This window comes from Lagopus leucura, unplaced genomic scaffold (genome assembly GCF_019238085.1).
Source record: "Lagopus leucura isolate 7727_CA_CO unplaced genomic scaffold, USGS_WTPT01 Super-Scaffold_73, whole genome shotgun sequence".
NCBI classification, from domain to species: Eukaryota; Metazoa; Chordata; class Aves; order Galliformes; family Phasianidae; genus Lagopus; species Lagopus leucura.
In genome coordinates, this window is record NW_024962252.1 from 85,729,756 (window position 1) to 85,750,659 (window position 20,904).

Consider the following 20,904-nt stretch of genomic DNA (forward strand, 5'->3'; position numbering starts at 1 on the left):
TGAGGTGAGCACTGAGTCAGCCCTGGGAGCACAGGTGAAGGCAATTCAACTGTGCTGCATGAAGGGGTGGAGCCTGGCTCCACTTCTCCTAGACCCATTTAAGAACTGACTGCCAGTAGGGAAGGGTCTCTTCTGGAGAGCCGCTCCACTGGAGTTTATTACGCAAACCCAGGATTGGGTGTTTTCTTTTCCTTACTCCAGTATCATAATTACATCAGACAAATTCCTGGATATACTATACCATCTGTATAGTCACTGATTGTACAATTGGTGAGCCAGGCAGGAGAAAATAACATGAAAATAATTGAATGGCGATTCCACCTGCCGTATTATCCAACGGGGGCAGGCCTCATCAAATGTTATAGCGGTATTCTTAAGGCTGCCCTGAAGACAGACTCCCTGTCCCTGCAGGGGTGGATGAAAAGACTGTATGAAACCCTGTGGAAGTTGAATGAAAGACCCCGAGACGGCAGACCCAGTGCCCTCAGGATGCTGCAGACAACGTGGACCACCCCGCTTAGGATCCAAATTACGGGCACTGATCATCAGGTAAGACCCCAGATTGGTAACGAAAATAATCTTCTGCTCCTTGCCCCTGAGAATTTAGATCCTGGCACCCGTATAATAAAATGGCCCTGGAAGGTGCAGGTAGGACCCAAGTGGTGTGGCCTACTTGCACCTTGGGGGAGATTGTTGGAGGCAGGAGGCTCAGTAGTTCCTTCAGTAATAGGTACATGGCCTACTGATACTGTGGTCAACATTCCGATTTTCATTGCTAAAGGGACCCCACCATGTCCCTGGGGCAGATCAGGACACCTCCTTTGGTGCCTGATATCATTATGCAGCCGCAGATATCCGGCCAAAAGGTGTGGTACAGGCGGCCAGGACGTGCCCCAGTACAAGTGGAAGTGTTGACTCAGGATAGAAATACGGCCTCTGTCTTGCTCTGGAGGGCAGATCTTCCCCTCCTGGTACCTCTGAAACATCTGTATTACTCCCCGTGAGTCTGTGAGGATTACTGGAAGGAACAAAATATCATCAAAAGTGTTCCAGTGTTGCTATCAGATCATGTCCAACACCTGGTAATGGTCTACATGGGACTGATGGAACACAGAACAGACCTGCACCTCACAACCACACGCCTCCAGTAACATCATTGAGCACTGGCCCATAGAAGAATATCAGTGTTCACCAATCATCACTCATCTTAAATTTTACCAACACGCGTCGCGATGAAATTGTATAAGCGCCGTGGTATATCAGATCTCTGTATTAGGAAAAGCTCACCCTAAAGTTTGGTTCATGCTGTGAAGGGGTGGAGTGTATGGGGCTGCTGAATCACAGCCTCTGATTGATCACCTGAGGCAAGCACTGAGTCAGCCATGGGAGCACAGGTGAAGGCAATTCAACTGTGCTGCAGGAAGGGGTGGAGGCTGGCTCCAACTCTCCTAGACCCATTTAAGAACTGACTGCCAGTGGGGAAGGGTCTTTTCTGGAGAGCCACTCCACTGGAGTTTATTATGCAAGCCCAAGATTGGGTGAGTGTTTTCATTTCCTTACTCCAGTATCATAATTGCATCAGACAAATTCCTGGATATGCTATACCATCTGTATAGTCATTGATTGTACACAGTTTAAAGCCATTCCCTCTGTTCTCTCGCTGTCAGACTGTGTAAAAAGTTAATTCCTCTTCTTCTTGTCTCTTTAAAGACACAATGAGGTCTCCCCAGAGCCCTCTCTTCTCCAGTCTGAACAAGACCCATTCCTTCAGCCCATTTTCATAGAAGTACTCCAGCCCTCTAACAGCTTTATAGCCTTCTCTGGACCCATTCTAAAAGCTCCCCATCTTTTTTGAGCTGGTGGCCCAAGAAACTGAGGCCGAATGGTAGTTCTGTATCTACTGATTTATTTACCTGGTACAGTGACTCTTCTAGAAGAATACAGTACCCAGGAATCAAAAGGCATTTAAAATATGAGTACAGGGTAACTTTTATTTTAAAATTTTACTCTAATCTTCTGGAAAACATTTTTGTAAAAGAGCTTTTTGCATTGGCCAGATAACTTTTTAGCACTGTGCTGCTTGGCCATAGCCACAGCTGTGAGCTGGGGATTCATTTACATTGCATAGAAGGGTTTCCTAAAATGTTAGATCTACAGGGTATGCTGTGTTAACCAAAGCTTCACTAATCAGGACAGCTGGAGATGCCTAGCAGAATGAGGGCTGTGTCCTGAGAGTCACCCATGAAATGAGTCTGTACTCTGCTGAGGTTGAAGAGCTCTAAACCTTATGGAGCCAACTGCCTAAGACAGCCATTACACCTAATTTCCAGCAGTTGTAGCACTCCTCTCCTGCTCCTCCAGATCCTCCTTCCAAAGCCTCTTTTCTCATACTAGGATCTGACCTCTGCTTCTGTCTCTGATGTCCCACCAGACCACGAGGAGATCTCACTGGGAAGTTCTCTATTCCAGCTGAAACTCTTTCGCTTTACATGGAATTGATTGGGCTAGAGATGGCAGCAAGGTGCCTGTCCTCATGCTAACCTGGCTTTTGTACTGTGAATTACTGATATTTTTGTCAGTTCTCTTTTAGGTATTATAACTAACAGTACATGCATGTATTTTGATGGTATCAATGCAACTCTTCAGTGATCCACTCATGTTAAATCAGGAGGGACACTGCAAGACATTCAGGTGCTGAAGGAAAAGTTCCAGAGCCACAATAACACTATTTGTGTAGCTAGAGATTAATTGTGCTAAGTTTGGAATACTGCATTTAGATGGAACACGGGGAATTAGATCAAGTCAAATAAAATAGTTTAGGAAAAGTCCTACAAAATTCTTTCAGATCACTTTGGTTATTAAAAAGTGTTTGTTCTGTGCAAATTTGCAGCTTGAGGAAGCAGTTGTGATACTTAAGCCCAAGTAGTATAATCCTGTTTTTCTATTTGGTCCTGCTTTTCCCATTTGCAATAGAAGAGATGGAACTGGATATTTGAAGTTCAGAATATATTCAGGAGTGATCTCTACCACAGTAATAAACTGGGGAAGACTGTAAGGATGTAGCAAGTCTTCACCCAGTCTGCCACCCCTTTGCAGGTGGTAATGGTAACACTCAGCAACAGAAAATAGATGTTTGACCCCAATTTGCACATATCTCACCCTGTGGAAGTATCCTATATGGATACTTCAGTTTCCATTCCTTTATTGTAGCTTGTTGATACAAGTGGGAAACATGCAAGTATTGTGGGTGTTTGTTCGTTTGTTTTGTATTCTGTTAACATAGGCCTCTAACTGTTCATCCACATCCATAAAAGGCTGAGATGTTTTATTTTGAAGTTACCGAAGCAAGCCTGGAACCCAGAAAGAACTTAGGTGACACCTTAGCTGGTTTCAGACTATGATAAAAACTTTGTAAGTGCCTGCAGCAGCAGGGAAGCAGGAATCCTTTCCTAGCTTTAGGTTTTGAGTGTCTTTTATTTAAAATATTTGGTACGTTTCAGCACAGAGGCTCATCTCAGGGTGATGCAGCATTCACTGCTGCTTGCTAACTATACCATTACAGGAATGGCTTTTGTGAAAGGTTGGAAGTCCAACCTGGAACTTTTTTAGTTGGGTGCATTGAGTTTGATCTCTCTAAACTAAGCTCACATGTTATTATTACAAGTGAAATCTTGGTTCTGAATTAAATCCTTTCTTTTCAATTATTAAAACCCTCTGAGTTTAAAATACATAATTCACAGGGCTCTATCAAAGATGCTGACATACTCAGCTCCTGAAAGAAATGAAACAGCTCCGTGGTCTGTTAAGCAGCCTGTTTCTTTCTCATACTGCCCCTGACATACACACATCACATTTTCCACAGCACTGTGCTGACACCTTTAAATGCCTTCTTGCACAGAGCAAGCAATGTAATTCCAAACGATGCAGAGCATGTTGTGTTTTGACTACAAAAAGAACACCTACACAACCATCTCGTGCTGTTGTCATTTGTGAGAAATGATGGAAATTAAAACCAAAACTGTCTTCCTGTACTGTGTCTGTGCAAAGAAGAGGTGCTCCCAGCTCCCCTTTGCATTATGCAGGTCATACATGTGGTGAGTGAGATACCCAGCAAGCAGGCTCACCTCCAGGTGCCACTGCCTGAGGTACTGCTGAGCTTCAGTCAGACACTGCTAAGCTCTGACTGGGATCCCAGTCACCATATGGGGTTAGGAAAAAAGGAGAAGAAAAGATATTCTCTCTACTGTGTGCATCAAAACACTGAAAATTACAAGCAATCACTCTCAGATTTTTACCATGTCCTCAATATTTGCAGCCTCTTGAACTTAAACACTGCTGTGCTTAATTTTAAGGATATTAGTAATTTCAAGAACACATCTTATATGAAAGTTCAGTTCTAAAAGGCCAATATAAGTGTTAGCAGTTTTTGTAACAAACAGTCATTTGTTTCATATTTTGGTAAAGACTTCAACAGGTTAATAGGGTGTTTACTGCAACACTTTATTACCAGCTATGATGTCTCCTATACTTGTGCTTGTAACATTTCCAGTGCATACCACTCCATTTTCAATGTGCTCATAAAATATATTAATAATCTACAATCTTTATAAGCTCCCTTAAAATGCAACCAGGATATAATCTTTACTGAAATAAGATCCAAACACATGCTCTCCCTTGTATTTGAGGGAGTGGATTTAATACTGAAAAAATGTGCTTCCAGCTAGAGAACAGGCCCTTGCGTGTGCTGCTTGTGCAAACGATGTTTGCCAGCTATAAAGAACTTGAGCTATGAAATTTAAGCCACAGAAGGTTATCTATGGCAAATGACTAATGCTTTCTAAATTAAGGCCTATAACTGCACTCCAGTGATTAATGCATTAAATTACTGATTTCTTGTATGTAAGTCTCTTACCAAATGTATTTCTTATTGTGCCTCTGGGCTCTCCTACAACGTACAATAAGCAGGTGAAATACATGATCATCGCTCCCAGTTTTCCACTAAAGCAGGCTTCAACCCACAGAAAATCAACACTGTAATGAAGTCATTATTTCTGGAGACAGGTGTTTACATGTCTTGCATAGCTAATGAGATTAGGCCTCTTTACCTTGAGTCTCAGAATTATCATGTGAAATATCAAGAATTATTTGGTGTTTTTTTTTTTCCCCACCTGGATTTCACAACAAACGGACGAATCTGGGATCTTAATAAACATCCAGCTTTAAAAACTAGAAGTCAAGCTGTGGGCTGTTGAATGGGGAATTACTTATGTCTTAGAAGGGTATAGGAAAGCAGTGAATATAACAGTTTGTCCACAGAATGGATAGAATTAGACAAGATACATCTCTGCATGTTGCGAGATAATTATTTTCTGTTTGTGCATATATAAGGATCTAAAATGAGCCTCTTCAAGTCATATTTTTCTACTGCAGGCAGCATCAATTTTGAGCACGATGGGTGTTGGTGAGCTCTGTTCTTACTGAGCTTGAAGACTTCAGAGAAGCAGTTTTTGCACTCATGGTAGCCTTGGCTACCACCGAGATCAATCAGAAATAGGATTATGTTATGTTATATGAGCAAAGGAAAGAAAGATCAGCAAAGTTTGATCAATTTATGAAAGTGCTCTACCAGTCCTGATGTTAGAATAACTCAGCATACTACGCTTTAAAAGTACTTTAGCTTAAAAAATTCCCATATTATCATTTTAAATCTTGCTTTAAAATGGAAGATAGTTATCAGACTGAAGTTTGATCTGTTGAAAGAGGTGTGGCCATATTTTGGCAAGATAGCTTAGTGTTATACTTACCATGCTTTGAATTCCGAAAAATAAGGCAAGAATACACCAAAGGACGGTGCTTTAGGCACAATTCTGGTACAATTTAGGTACGTATGGTTGGTTGTAAGAGAAAAATGTGCTACCACGCTTAAAGCTGCAGCGTCTTGCAGACTGTACAGCCCCAGACTGTCTTCATTCAATACTTGTGGGGGCACAAGCCAGCCCCAGTTTTGGGTTCTACTGTTGGGCGAGACAGAGCTGCAACTTCCTTCCTCCCATGGCTGTGCAGAGCAGACCTTCGTTCAGTCAGTGCCCAGCAGCCAGGCATTATCCTGTTCTGCAAAAAAAAAGCTGACCTGAGCTGAAAGTTGGGCTGTAGCATACTGGTCTACGCTGGCTTCTATGTTGCTGAATTACCCAGCATTTGTATGTGAATGTACACATACAAATATCCATACAAACTCAGGTCTCCATCCACAGAAACACCTCAGGAATCACACAGTGGTATCAGGTAAGATAGCTGCTAAAGAGAGAGAGAGAGACCCAAGAAGTAATTCCTGCAGCGTTAACAAAAAGGAGACATGAAGGTAAAACAAAATCCACTGGTAACACCAGAAGAAATGTCCCGTGAAATTGAAAATTGAACATGCTGACAATATGCCAAGTTTCTGTCTGCAGCTGGGATTCAAAAGTCAGCACCTCCAAGACAGCCTCGTGCTTCCTCCTGCATTCAAAACATCTGTCACTTAGAAGCAGCATATTCGATGGCTCGTTGCTTCGTTCTGACCACTTCTCCAAATGTGAAAATGACAGCTGAATTGCAACATGTCATGTTGTGCCATTCAAAAACACAAAGGCTGAGGACAGCAAAAGAAAAAGCACAGCAAATTACTTTTTGCACTTCCAGGAACGTTATTCTTTCCAGGATCTCCGAAGTGGTTTATTAGCAAAGTGCATCATATCCTAGAGGAAAGGTCCAAAACATTTTTTTTTCCACATGGAATGATGTCTTGCAAGCATCAGAAAAATTATATGAAATCTTGATACTAGCTCCCATTTCTACCAAGAATCAAGAGCAAGTGTCCATGAAGAAGGATGGATTCCTATGTTTTCAAGAATAAAACCCAGCACATGCACATCTGCACATGACCTTTCAGCCTGTCACTTCACCTGGACACCTCAAGTTGTGGCAAGACAAGCAATGCTTTTGCAACTGCTGCCTTGACACTGGTTTCCTGTCTGGGTGACAACCCTGGTGGACCTGCAGCTTGTAGAATCATAGAATAGAATTACAGAATCACAAAAATGGAAAAGACCAAGATCATCAAGTCCAATGGTCTGCCCATCCCTACCATGCCCACTGACCATACCCTCAGTGCTACATGCCCATGGTTCAAACACCTTTCAAACTCCACCACCTCCCTGGGCAGCCTGTGTCCTATTACTGTTACCTGGGAGAAGAGGCTGATCCCCCACCTCACCACGACCTCCTTTCAGGCATCTGTAGAGAGCAATAAGGTCTGCCCTGAGCCTCCTCTTCTCCATACTGAACAGCCAGTTCCTTCAGCTGCTCCCCATAAGACTTGTGCTTCAGACCTCTCGCAGCTTTGTTGCCCTCCTCTGGATACACTCCAGAGCCTCAATGTCTTTCTTGTATTGAGAGGCCCAAGACAAGGCAGTACTTGAGATGAGGCCTCAGCAATGATGAGTATCAATGGCAGCACCTGCCATGGTGTCAACCACAGCCCTTCCTGCAGAGTGGCCTGGGAACCACTCAGCCTGCTGTCCCACAGCAGGTGATATCCTTGTCCTGGGGTCTTTGTTGCAGCTCTGTTTCCCCTCATTCCTCCTCACGCAGGGCCCATTCTGACCAAGCTGCTTTTATGCTGACAGAAGGTTGTTGTCTAGGAGTATCTGAAGGAAAAGTTTACAGCAGGAGGTAGCTCAGTAGATGTCCCATTGCTTCTGACTTCATCCACACCTGAGAGTCCAATCTGCCTGATAGGAAGTGTTTTTCACATTTGTATGACCTCTTCTTGGATTTTCCTATCATCTGCTTTGATGCGACAGCAGTTTCTGCTCATTTTGTGCTATTGGCAAAAGCCCAAAAATACTGCTCTTATCTACACCTGTTCCCACCACGGAAAATGCTGCCTAAGAAACTGGGGAGACTGCAGAGGCTATGACTCACTGCTTATGAAGCCACCACCTCTTCAGAAATCACAAAATGGCATGCTTGCTGTTTTAAGTAACCACAAAAGTTGCTGGTTTGTTTGTTTTTTTTCCTTTACTTTGTATATTTGAGACAATTTTGTGTTTTATGCTTGCAGTACTGTTGGATTTCCAGCTGGCTTGCCTGCAGTGCTGTCACACTGTGCAAGGCTGTGCAAGGACAGGAGAGGCAGCAGGTGGAAGGGTGGAGAGAATGGGGAGCAAGAAGGGCCTGGTTGTCATCACACTGTTGCCTCACACCTCACCCGTTTCTTTTAAGCCTGATAGGGATGATTGAAACTTTCCTGGTTTGGATTCTCTGCCCTGATGGAGCTGTATGGGTCAAGGCCCAGTACAGATGTGCACAAAATTACAGCCTACAGTTCTCCACAATGATGCTGATGGAGAAGTCTCAAGTATTTCCGAGTTAGCACAGATTTGTGCTCTGTGCATTTCCAACTTTTTTCTTGGAACCACTGTTGTGTTTGGCATCTCTATCTACATCTAAGTCTATCCCCATTTGGAATTTAAAATCTGTCACTCTGCTTGGCAGCAATTCCCCCATACATTTTTAGCATATACTCACTGTTATCCACAGACTTGTTCTTCATTTCTTTCTCCAACTAAAGCTTTAGCTCATCCTCCTTTTAAAGTACAAAACACTCTCTTCACTCTGCAAAGCAGAAAAATGCCAGTTAAATACCAAAGGTCTTCAAACTTTACTTGATTTTCAGTTTATGTTATTAAACACAACTCTCTGAGCAGTGCCCTGGGATGCATGCCTTTGTCAGTCAGTAAACAAATCTTTTCTACTGTGTTTAAATATGTACTTACCTGGCTAAGGCTGCTTCTTTCCAGTAAAAGCACTTACAAACACATATCACATTAAGCTTTGAGATTTCAACACAATCAGAGGCTGATATGTTGTGGGTTTGTGTGCTGATTTTTTCCTCCCAGGTTCCTAATTTTGAACACGAAATTTGGCTGCCTCACTGTGGATTCCCTATTTCTCAAGGGCACAATTAATGTGGAAAATTAACAATTAACAAGTGGAAAAATGAAACCGTGCAGCGCCAGCACAACATGGCTAAACCTAAACTTCATTTGTTTATTTATTTTTTTTAAATTGTTTGATTCACTTAGTTTTCAGTGGCACTCCCTTTGGAATCAGTGTTGAAAACGTTCACTGCCTCACACAGCTGAGGAATACGTGGATACAGTGAGCTCATAGCATGCTGCTGATTAAAAAATCTAACGCAAGGAAACAGGGAAAACAAATGATAAAGCACTGATGCATGGGGAGGCCCATTCTGCCATAAACTGTGGCAGAAGTGTTTCATTTCTTGAGAAAGTACAGCCGTGACCTTTCCTGCTTAAAATATGTAAAACCTATGTTTATTTTTATTTTATTTTTTTAACTAGTTCTTAGTTTAAACTAATTTTATGGGGAAAAAAAGCAATTGTAAGATGAAACAGTGTCAGGTTGCTGTTCTTGCCAGAACTGCCAACTCTGGCAACCCCCCTTGTGCTAGAAACCAACACAAGACCTGTGAATATGAAATCTCATTTTAAAACCAGGTTTGGAAGGCAGAAAATCTTCTCAAGAAAATCTGTCCGTGTTAACGGATGGATGTCATTTCCTCCCTTGTTAGCTATTCTAGAGCAGGCAGATCTTTAATTTACATCTGCTGTCTCCTAGCGACATAAAATATGGTTTGGTGACACAGTCTAAATGAAGAAACTGAAGGTCAGAGAACAATTAATCACCTTCTCACTCACAACTTCACACAAAGATATTAGGTATATTTGGGATACTTTGACATCTGAAGATGAAGACAACGCTGTGCTGAATTTAAAAGGTGCCTCAGAGGGTAGTGGCTTTGTTTTCATTGAAACAAATTGGAGCCTCAAGGTCCTGCATGGTGCAATGAAACTGTCCTTTCCCAGTGAGCAGCTGTAAGTGCCTGGAGCTGCTGAAGACTACTGATGACATGCTGAAGACTATTGCATGGCACCACACTGTGAAGGCTTACATGAATGCAGAATAGCCTCCGTTCAGATAACTGGAGACGCAGCATCAGAGAGGTGGCCTTAGGCTGAACACTTGGCAATTCTTCCCCCACTTTTTCCATAAAACAGAGAGAACATAATTATAAAATCACAGAATGGCTCTGGTGGAAAGGGACCTTACAGATCATCCAACCCTAACTCCAACTGCTGGGCAGGGCTGTGCCCCACCAGCTTGGGCTGCCCAGAGCTCCATCCAGCCTGGCCTTGGGCACCCACAGCTTCTCTGGGCAGCAATGCCAGCCCCTCAGCACCCTCTGAGTAAAGAATTTCTTCCTAACATCTAATCTAAATCTCTCCTCTATTAGTTTAAAGGCATTCCACTTTTCCCTATCACTAAGACCTTATAAAAAGTCAGTCCCCCTCCTGCTTGTAAGTTCCCTTCTAGTACCATGATGAACTCTCCCCAGAGCCTTCTCTTCTCCAGGCTGAACAAGCCTGCTTCTTCAGCCTTAAATCTCTTAGTAGCCATGTCTATCTCCAATAAGATGCATATATGGCTGGTCAGCGCAGCACCATAAGCTCAGTTAAGATGCTGGACTTACAACTGCCACAATATCCTGTTAGTGTCTGGCTTCAATACTGGAGCTACGCATACTCTGCAGTGTGAACACATACATAAGCAAACCTGGTGTGGTGGTTGTACAAGACACCAGGGGCATCTGGACTTGGCACTGGGCTAATCATCCTGTTTGCTGCAGCACTCCAGTAAAAGCCAATTATACCAACCTTCAGTAACATTTATATCAGTGACAGACTGCAGACATTTATAGTCTTCATCAATGAACAGGCTCAGCTAGGCTAAATTGCTCTGCAAAGCTTTATAGTAAGTAATTATCAACACCAGGCAGCTATGGTAATGGTTACAAAAGAAAGAACAACTGGTTGTGCAGTCATTAGCTCCAGAGCACCAAATGAGGCAGGCAAACAGCATGGGCTGTGGTGGAATTAATAGGAGGGACGGCAGCAGCAAGTGCCATCTCCCACAGAGAGGGACAGCGGTGGGGGGCTGAGGTAGATGCTAAAAGACACTTGCTTTGGCAACAGCAGCCTGTACACAGCAGTAGATAGATGGAAGTCAAACGCTGATAGTAATAAGGTGCATTAAAAATAAATCTAGCCTAATTAGGTATTTAAGAAAAGAAAAAATAAGACATGAACCTGACAGCTCAGCAACTGGCAGCTGTTTAGATCTAGCAATTATCTCAAGGATAACAAATCCATACTGGAGCACCAGGAAGCGGGCAGATGAAGTGTCCTGCTGTGCACCCTGAACTGGGCTGGAAGTGTCCATTTTCTGAAGCTATGGGCCCTCCAGTTTTGGAAAAGAGGGTATTTTTAACATCTCTAATACTGAAGCCCGCTAAAATATTAGCTAATTCTTTGAAAGCCTTTGGCTGTATGCTTGTTGAGGAGAATTCACCTGCACCTGTGAATTCAGGGGCCAATGAAAATGAGCTCACAAGCTCAGGACCTCAGCAGACAGATCAATCACGTACGTGGTGATGTGGGCTTCCCTCAGCATCCCTCTCTAACAACTTCCATGCACCATTTGTCAGCAGAGCGAGGAGTGCTGTGTCCCTTCTTGTCCTCTCTGCTGAGAGCGTAAATGAGGAAGGCAAATATGAGCAACCTCTTTGGAGGGATCGGATGTTGCCTGCTGGGTACTGTGCTGCAATTAAGCAACTTGTTTCACATCCCAGCATGACTGAGATGGCAGGGTGAAACAGGAGCAATGCTAGTTAGAAAAAGAGAAGGACAGTCAAAAGATGTGCAGAGGGGAAACAGAAAGCAAACAGTAAGATGAAAAACATGGACCCAAAACAAAAGAGCATATCATGCATGGGAAGCAGAGGAACATATTGCAAGCGGAAACTTGCAAAAGAGGCTGCTGACCCCTCCAGACAAGAAAGCACGTCTTTCCTTTCTGCTGCTTGACTCTATTTTGAGCCAGTTACATTAACCAAACAGCTCCCTCTGTTCCTCCTGGAGAACATGGGGAACTCGTTCACATATTGCCCTGGATATTACTAAAATATAAGTGGCATTTCTTCCTCCTCCAAATTTCTGGTTGAGATTTGTCTGGGTTTTTGTTTGTTTGTTTGTTTTTGGTGGCTGCACATCCTGACGTGGGACAGTGACAGCAAAGCAGGGCCTCTTCCTGCTGTAATGCAACCCTCTGGAGAACTGCATCAAAGGGATGAGAAATGCCCTTGACAAGGGGACACGCTGCTGGGTTTGGGGCAGATATTCACTTACTTTCTAGCTCTTCCTTCCCCCAAGAATCCCTGTGAGCCCAAGGACAAGAGTTGGAGATGAGCATCTTTCATTCTTGCTGCTCCTCATCTGACAGTCAACATGCTGAGATGTGCCAACAGATGCAGCACAGCGCAGACAGGAACAAGCAGTTTCTGTGGCATAGGAAGAAGTTTTGCATAAGTATGACAATGATTTCTGCGCTACAGCACCTGAGCTGCTGTTTTCCCTTGAACTCAATAGGTGTCTTCAGATAATTGCCAAGAGAGGATTTACTTCACCTAATGCACAGGGAGTATTAGAGGGGCTGCATTCATTTGGCTGCCTGAGATAGATCCAAAACCCAGAAAATCCCATATTTGGATTTGTCACAGAACAAAGTTTTGAAATCAATGTCACCGTAATGCAACAGGGCTTAATTCGCAGGATTTCACTGGAGTTCAGCACACGCTACATGAAAAGCTTCTTCTGGTGGAATAGAGAATATTTCCAGCTTTGATAAATCATGACCGGTTTGCCCAGCACCATCGGTTTGATATGCAGTCAGCCACTGTTTATTTGAAATCTCCCCCAACGGAGCTTTATGGCAACTTTCTCAGACCATCTCCTCCTACCAGTAACCTCCCTCAGGCTAGAAGGTTTTTCCTGATATCTAACCTCAGTTTCTGCTGCAGCTAAGCCTATTATTTTTGTCCTGTTTATGTGGAATGCTTCCCTTCTACTTTGCAAAATATGCTTCTTACAGAAAGCCAAATTCCTCTGTCCCCTCTGGTCATCTGTTGTTTACACACAGCGCTACACAGTCTCTAACCTGACCTGTGAGTGGAGGCTTTTCCAATAGTTGCTGATTCTCTCCGCATGGCTTCCCTCCAGCCACTTCGCATTTTCCTAGAAGAGGGGAAAAAAACTGCTCAGCATTTGACACAGCACTCTCGCTGAGGCTTGACTAGTGCTGAGTGGAGCTGAAGGATGGCTCCGTGCATTTTAAAAGTTACCGTTCTGCGTAAACAACCTCATACTGACATTTAACATTTTCACAACAGCCAGGTCCTGTTGAGTCATGCTCAGGTTGTGATTCACTCCTTGCAGAGCTGCTGCTAGACCATGGATCCCCACCCTTCCCCCAGTCCTCTGCAGGTCAAGCCCTTGTTTGTAAGCTGGTGTTGAAGGCTGGCTTGTTGCTCACTTTTTCCTCCTCCTCCTTTTCATTTTTTTTTTTTTAGAAACAGCATGCCAAAGCCAGTTCTTGTTTTTCTTTCCTGGAGTTCTCAGTACACACCCTCCCCTCCCTCTGCTGACAGCACACGGGTTGTCTGTCTTCACTAACTTGCTGCTTCTCCCCTCACCAACAAAGGTTTTCCTGGGTTTGTTATTTATTCACATCCAGACAGCTCAAGTGAAAACAGCTCATGAACTGCATGAGATGCACTCCTCCACCCATCTGGCTTCATTTGCACAGGGAACATACTGTCGTGATCTTTGAAGCTCTCCAATCCCTAAGGGCCCCCAAAGCATCCCCCTTCCAGAAGCTCTGGCTCAGAGCTTCAGGTGACCCGAGCTCTCTGACCAGGGCTGGGGGCAGCTCTGAGCCCAGGGAACCAGCTCACACGTTGGGGTGTGGGTGCAGATCCAGGGGCCAGCAGAGCTTTTCCTGGCAATTCCAGTCCAAAGGAAGAGAAAAGCAAAGACAGTCCTCTGTTCTCCCCTCAAGCATGCAAAACCTACTACCTCAAATCACACAAGTTTTTTCCCCATAATACCCTTTCAGGAAGCCCTGTAAGCCAAGAGAAAAAACCTTTTTTTCACCTTTGCGAGTTATATTTAGTACACAGCTATCAAAGGATTGTCAAGCAATATCAGTACATCAACATTTTCTAGTGGAGGTGCAATTGTGCACTTTTTAAAATAACAATGGTCTAATAAGCCATAAACTTAAATTTATTGAGCTACTCTGTCTGACCTCCTTAGCTGAACGACTGCAATACAATGCACACAGCAATGTAAATCTGTAGAGCTCCAAGTATCATCTAGAAGCTTTCATAACAGAAATTAATGAATAGGAGTCCAAACATTTCATAAGGAATGAAATTTTGCAAACTGTTAAACGACCAGCTCAGGCAGATTGCATGTTATTTTGCAGAGCACCTATAGTAAGTTCAATATTTTTCATGATATTACAAAACAAAAATCACTTAACTGACCATAGGCTTGCCAGGTACTCCAAAGCTGGTGTTACAGCACTCTTAGGTTGTTTGCTGGTGTGACAATGAAGAACTTTAGCTGACAGTGCAAATACTTCTGGAAAGCATGGGACCTAAAAAGAAAGGAGGTGGCAAAGAAAGTGCTAATACCAGACAGATATGATGGCAATACAGAAAATTTCACCTGAAAAAACTGCAGATCTTATGTAGCAAGAATAGAAGATAATACGCAATGTCATAGAATCATCTAGGTTAGAAAAGACCTCCAAGATCACCAAGTTCAATCTGACCATGTCCTTATGTGCCACAGCCACATGCCTCTTAAATGCCTCCAGTGATGGGGACTCCACCACTGCCTGCTGCAGCCAGATCCAATCCTTGACCATCCTCTCTGTGAAGAAATTTTCCCCAGTATGCAATCTAAACTCTTCTGGTACAACTTGAGGCCGTCTTCTCACATCCTATCACTTTTCATCTGAGAAAAATGTCTGACACCCACCTCACAGCAGTCTCCTTTCAGGCAGTTGTAGAGAGCAATGAGGTCTTCCCACAACCTCCTCTTCTCCAGATGGAACAATCCCAGTTCCCTCACTTGCTCCTCATGAGTTTTATTTTCTAATCCCTTCACCAGCTTCACTGCTCTTCTCCGCAAATGCTTGAGTAATCCAATATCCTCCTTGTAATGAGGGGCACTACAAGATGAACATAGGATTTGAGATGTGGTCTCACTAGGACTGAGTACAAGGGGATGATTACCTCCTTGCTTCTGCTGGCCATGCGTTTTCTAATACAAGCTTGGATATGATGCCAAGGGCTTTCATGGCCACCTGGGCACACTGTTGGCTTATGTTGAGCCTGCTGCCAATCAGCACCCTCAGGTCCTTTTCTAACAGGCAGCTTTCCCCAAGCCTGTGTCAAGTGCACCAAGCACTTACCTCTGTTGAATGCCACACATCTGTGTGTGGCTCCTCTAACCAGGTTCCTCTTCAAAACCTTCCTGCCCTCAAGCAGACAAACAGTCCCACCTAACTTGTTATCATCCATAAACTTCCTCTCATCCAGATCTCTCATAAATATACTAAACCAGATCCAGTACTGAGCCTTGGGGAGTGCCACTGGTGACTGTCTGACAACCAGACTGATCTTCACAGTGACCGTTTGAGCCCATCCAGCCAGCCACTTCTTCACCCAGCAATCTCTATGCCTGTCCTAGCCACAAGCCACAATTTCTCCAGAAGAACATGATGGGATGGCGTCAAATGCTTTACTAAAATCCAGGGAGATAACATCCACAGCCTTTCCCTCACCTACTAAGTGGGTTATCTTGTCATAGAAGGATTGTCCCGATTGTATGGTGTGATGACGTTCAGGATGATCTGCTCCGTGACATTCCCTAGTACTGAGGTCAGACTGACCTGAAATACATGTTCACTAACCTCCAACCAACTGGGGCCTCCTCAGTTAGCCAGATCAGCTGGGAAATGGCAGAAAGTGGCTTGGTGAGCATTTCACCAGCTCCTTCAGTACCACTGAATGAATCCCATATGGTTCCACAGACTTATGAATGTTCAAACAATGTAGTAGGTCAGTTTCCTACTGGAGTTAGGTTCTTCACCTAACTCCATTTCATCATCTTTCAAAGCAGAGGGCTGGGTACCCTGAGAACAAATGGCCTTACTGCTAAAGACTTAGGCAAAAAAGGCATTAAGTGCCTCAGCCTTATCCTTACCTTTCATCATTGCGTTTCCTCTCACACCCAATAAAGAATGGAGATTATCCTCGATCCTCCTTTTGCTGTTGTTCTATCCACAAAGCATTTTTTTAAATTGTCTTTTGCTGCGCCAACCAAGCTGAGATCCAGTTGGGCTTTGGTCCTTCTATTTTATTTTTGCCTGCACAGCTTGACAACAGCTCTATAGCTCTCCTGAGTTGCTTGCACCTTTTTCCAGAGTTCATAAACTCTTTCTCCCCAAGTTCCTGAAGATCATCTCTGTTAATCCAGGCTGGTCTTCTGCCCCACCAGCTTGGCTTTTGGTGCATTGGAATGGACTGATCCTGTACCTTCAAGATTTTTTTCTTGAAGAAAGTTTAAGATAAGAAAGCAATCTAAATCAAAATGATCTCATCAATGATAATGGGGTATAACTGAGATTATACTCATAATTGTCTCTCTACTGCTACACTATTCTGGTGGCTTTTTTTGTTTTTTGATCTCCATTAGATTCTTACTGATATATAGCATTGCTGACAGGGTGCTTATAAACACTTTATCGAATGTTAGCTGCAAGTCTATCATACCACTGCCCCGACTCATCAGTGGGGTCAGTAAACATTGCCACAGTGCAAAGAAATAATTAAATAATCATGAACAAACAAGAGAGCGACTTGTAGCAATCCTCTATTTAGAACAATAGAGATACCATAGGCTTACTTTGAATATAAAATCAGAACTTGGTCTCATTTTTTCCCTTTGCTTTGGATAAGCCCACAATGGCAATCTCCACCATTAACATATGGTGAGTTCTTCCTCAAAACACCGCCAGTTTAACATATGTTTCATCTCCGCATTACCATAAATAAAGTGGGAAATCTGCTTGGCTTTCAAGAAGCACATGAAGCAGCCAGGAATTTTTCCTGACAAATAACAAACGGCCTGTGATACAACAAGGATGAACTATTCCTACAGTCTTTAGCACAAAGCTCTGGCACAGCATGCAGAAGAAAGCCAACAATAACATGCGTGGATAAGCTGTGCCATTGCTGCACCCATTTCATGTGCTCTGCCTAAATAAAACCACTCAGTCCAACTGGAGCTAAATAATGGACATAAAATGCTATAGAGTGGGGGTTCTCCAGTGATCCCATCTTTCAGGTGGGAGCTGGTGAAAGAAGGAAGGAAGGAAGGGAAAAAAAGGCCAACTAGACACAGTCTGATAAGTCAAAAGAACTGAAACTGAACTTTATTTTTTTAAAGTATTCTACAATAATGGCTCAGAATACTACCGCAGCGCACAGGGACAAGGCAGTGCTCTGGGCTATGACTGTAGATTACTCTAATGCATGTATTTGTCAAAGCTTAAGGAAGGTTGAAATGTGGCAGTTCAACATTTCTTAAGCAAATATTTCATTATTTTAACACTTTCTAGGTCTTTCATATGATAGCAGGATTTATCAAATGCAATGTAGTCACAGAAGTCTTGCATAAATACAAATATTGATACTTTACCTGGAATATTGTATATTATATAAATTCTGCCTTACCTTTAAAAAAAATCTCCAGGTCATTATGTGATCCGGAGTCTTTCCTTTTCTTTCTCTGTAAGAGTTTTTAAATATATATATATATATATTTATATATATTTGCTATCATACATCAAAGTACATACGAATCCCATTGTTTTCTGCAGACATGGTATGAAACAAAATAACCAACAACCAAACCATAAGCTTTCTGATTTACATAGGATAGTCAAAGAGGATCTTCCCTCTTTAGGGTGTGTGTTTCAGGACTAGGTTTTTGTTTGTTTGTTTTTGGTTTTTAAGTTTGAAAGGCTTCTTCATAAACTAGAGGTCCACAGATCATTTAAAGCAGTCTTTATAAGCAAATTTACATACTTTGACATGCTTTTGTGAGGCAGTTAGTATCAAAATCCAATAGTATTTTTCTACAGAACCATATGACTTTCTGCGATGCAGATATACATTTCATTTCTAAAAAGCCACAGTTCTTTTTCTACATCTGCTCTCATCAAATCCCCAGGATTCATTCATAAAATTGCTGTTCCAAGTGCTGATGCTGTTATCTCCACTGTGGATTAAGATGTACACACAATCTGGTGACATCATCGTGTGGAAGATTGGTAAGTACCCTCCCCAGATCCACAGATAGTCTTTTCTATCTCTGAGTGCTCAGGATTCATGTCACCCAACGGTGCAATGTGATGATGACATGTCTCCATGCAGGCTAAGGGTCTTCTTCCATCAAAGGAATCTCTGGAGCAAAAAGAAAAATGGTATTGATTACAGGCTGGGTCTTGCCTTTAGATGTTTTCAGAGTAGTATTATTAGCAACTCGGAAAAAATATAAATGCAAAAATCTGAGCAATATATAAAGAGTCTCCAATTCTATACCCCATATGAAAATCACAGAATCACAGAATTGAGTTAGAGGGGACCCTTAAAGGTCATCTGGCCCAAATCCCCTGCAGTGAACATGGACACCTACAGCTCAATCAAGTTGCTCAGATTAACCTACTAAGACTATCCATGTTTCCTAAAACAAGTTAGGCCCACCAAAGCTAAGTACAAACATCCTTTCTATTACATTTAACATGGAATCTGCATTCAGAGTAGGCAGAGCTTTACTGGCATCATCATCATTCCTCCCACCTCCTTCCAGATGTCCTCTCCCACTTATGATGCCATTAAAAGTCAACCCCAACCCTATGGTGCAGGAGATTTCTTCCACCCCAGTCTTCACCCACCGTTCTTTAAATGTCTCTAAGGAAAGCTAACTGGTTTCTTTATTAAGCTGAGAAGGCTCTGTCAGAACTAAATGAAATTTAGTGTTTAGTATCAATCCATGCTCATGATTGAAATGCAGACAGTAGTACACGATGATCTCCCTTCTACCACAGGGTTCTGTCCTGCATGTTCTTATATTGTGACTCCCATGTCCATAAAGTATATGTGAATGCTCACATGCCTTAGACTGAAATGTTTATCATGCATGCAGACACAAAGAGCTCGTCAGTGAAGGCTGCTAACTCTGACTGGATATAAAATACATGGTGAAAGTAAAAAGCAGGTCAGCTGGCTTTACTGATGCTCTGTCTGTACAAGCAAATGTGTAAGGACTCGCATATGGCACCCACGTGTGACTCACCATCTGTAATATCAATCCGTGGGCTCGTGGACACAGCCTCCCCAGCAGTGCTCCGGGATGCATCAGTTCGATCTGAGCTGGCAAGCACTGCTGCTTGGCACACTGGGGGTGAGTACAAGCTTTGGAGCAGTTCAGAGGAGACTGATTGACTCTCACAGCTCTCGAATTCACTTGGCAGCATGTCTGTAATCCTGGGACCAGGATAAGCAGGAGGACTTTGATCTTCTGTCTGCAAAATATGCCCCTGGTCCACTGTGGCTGAGTATCCAGGTGCCAGAGCATTCAGGCTGCTGCTTACAGCTTCATCGTAGGAAGGCAGCATGACAGGAACACCATCCACTACCACGAAGTCAGGGTCACCCACAGAGCCCTCCTGGTTGCCTCTAAGTCAAACACAGGAAAATGATCACAGAGAGCCAGAGGGTTTCATAGAATTGTTTGAGTTGGGACCCTTAAAAGCCATCGAGTTAAACTCCCTGCAGTAAACAGGAACATCTGCAGACAGATCAGATACTCAGAGCCCTGTCCATCCTGACCTTGGATATCTCCAGGAATGGGGCACCCACCACCTCTCTGGGTAACCTGTGCCACTGCATCACCACCGTAATTGTAAAAATCTCCTTCCTTATATCCAGTCTAAATCTCTCTTCTTTCAGTTTGAAACCATTTCCCTTTGTCCTACCACAACACACCCTGCTAAACAGTCTGTCCCCTTCTTTCTTACAGACCCCCTGGGTTTCTGAAGCACCTTGGAGCAACTGCTGAATGTAAGGAAACACAACATTTCCTAATGGCACAAATTGATGTTACAGGGTCATTAACATTCACAGAGGTGTTTGCCTCACAGGTCTGCAAAAATCTGTTCAGATTGACAGTCAGGTGGAATCCGTTACAATTGGATAAATGAAACAAGTAATATGAAGCTCAGTTTAGAGAAGGGAAAAAAAAAAAAAAAAAAAACAGGTGCTTGGAGGAGATAAGGAGTGCCATTTGCTGTGCCACGCAGAGTAGGTATCATGGATATGAGATCACAGATGTTACTCAGCAGTCACAAGTGTCTGAACCCCTGAAAAGATGCGGGCTAGAGCAAAGAAGTGTTTGCAGCATATGTAAACAGGCTGTTATTGGATGGCAGGGTTTTGTTGCCAGATATTGGATTCCTTCAGTTCTTGCTCTCAAAGGATGAAGGCATTTAGCACTAGGCTGGTTCCCTTTAAAAACAAAACATTTATATTATGCTGGGAAGGTGTGGTAAATCCCAAATTATTTGTTTTATAGTCAGTTAGATCACAGTAGAGACTCAGCAGAAAGGAGTTGGTCGCGGGTACCATTGGGACAGGAAAACATCTGGGAAGAAGAGGCCAGAAAGCCACTTCAATAAGCTAGAGGAGAGCAGGCTATCTGTGGTGGAACGCTTTATCCTCAATTCTTCCCAATTACACAGGTATATGTACACTCCCCATATGCTATACATATGAATATGTATGTTAGTTTATACATTACTTCTATA

At 43.1% G+C, this 20,904-nt stretch overlaps 1 protein-coding gene across 1 annotated transcript in view; it reads right to left on the minus strand.

Moving 5' to 3' along the window:
* Window positions 1-17,880: 17,880 nt before the first annotated feature.
* Window positions 17,881-20,904, minus strand: part of SUSD4 (sushi domain containing 4) — a 69,600-nt gene continuing 66,576 nt past the window's right edge. The window contains exons 8-9 of the mRNA XM_042875117.1: window positions 19,395-19,777; window positions 17,881-18,502 (exon numbers count right to left, since the gene is read on the minus strand). Of these exons, the coding sequence (XP_042731051.1) occupies window positions 18,474-18,502; window positions 19,395-19,777 (412 nt within the window). The 3' untranslated portion in view covers window positions 17,881-18,473. The remainder of the gene's footprint in view (window positions 18,503-19,394; window positions 19,778-20,904) is intronic.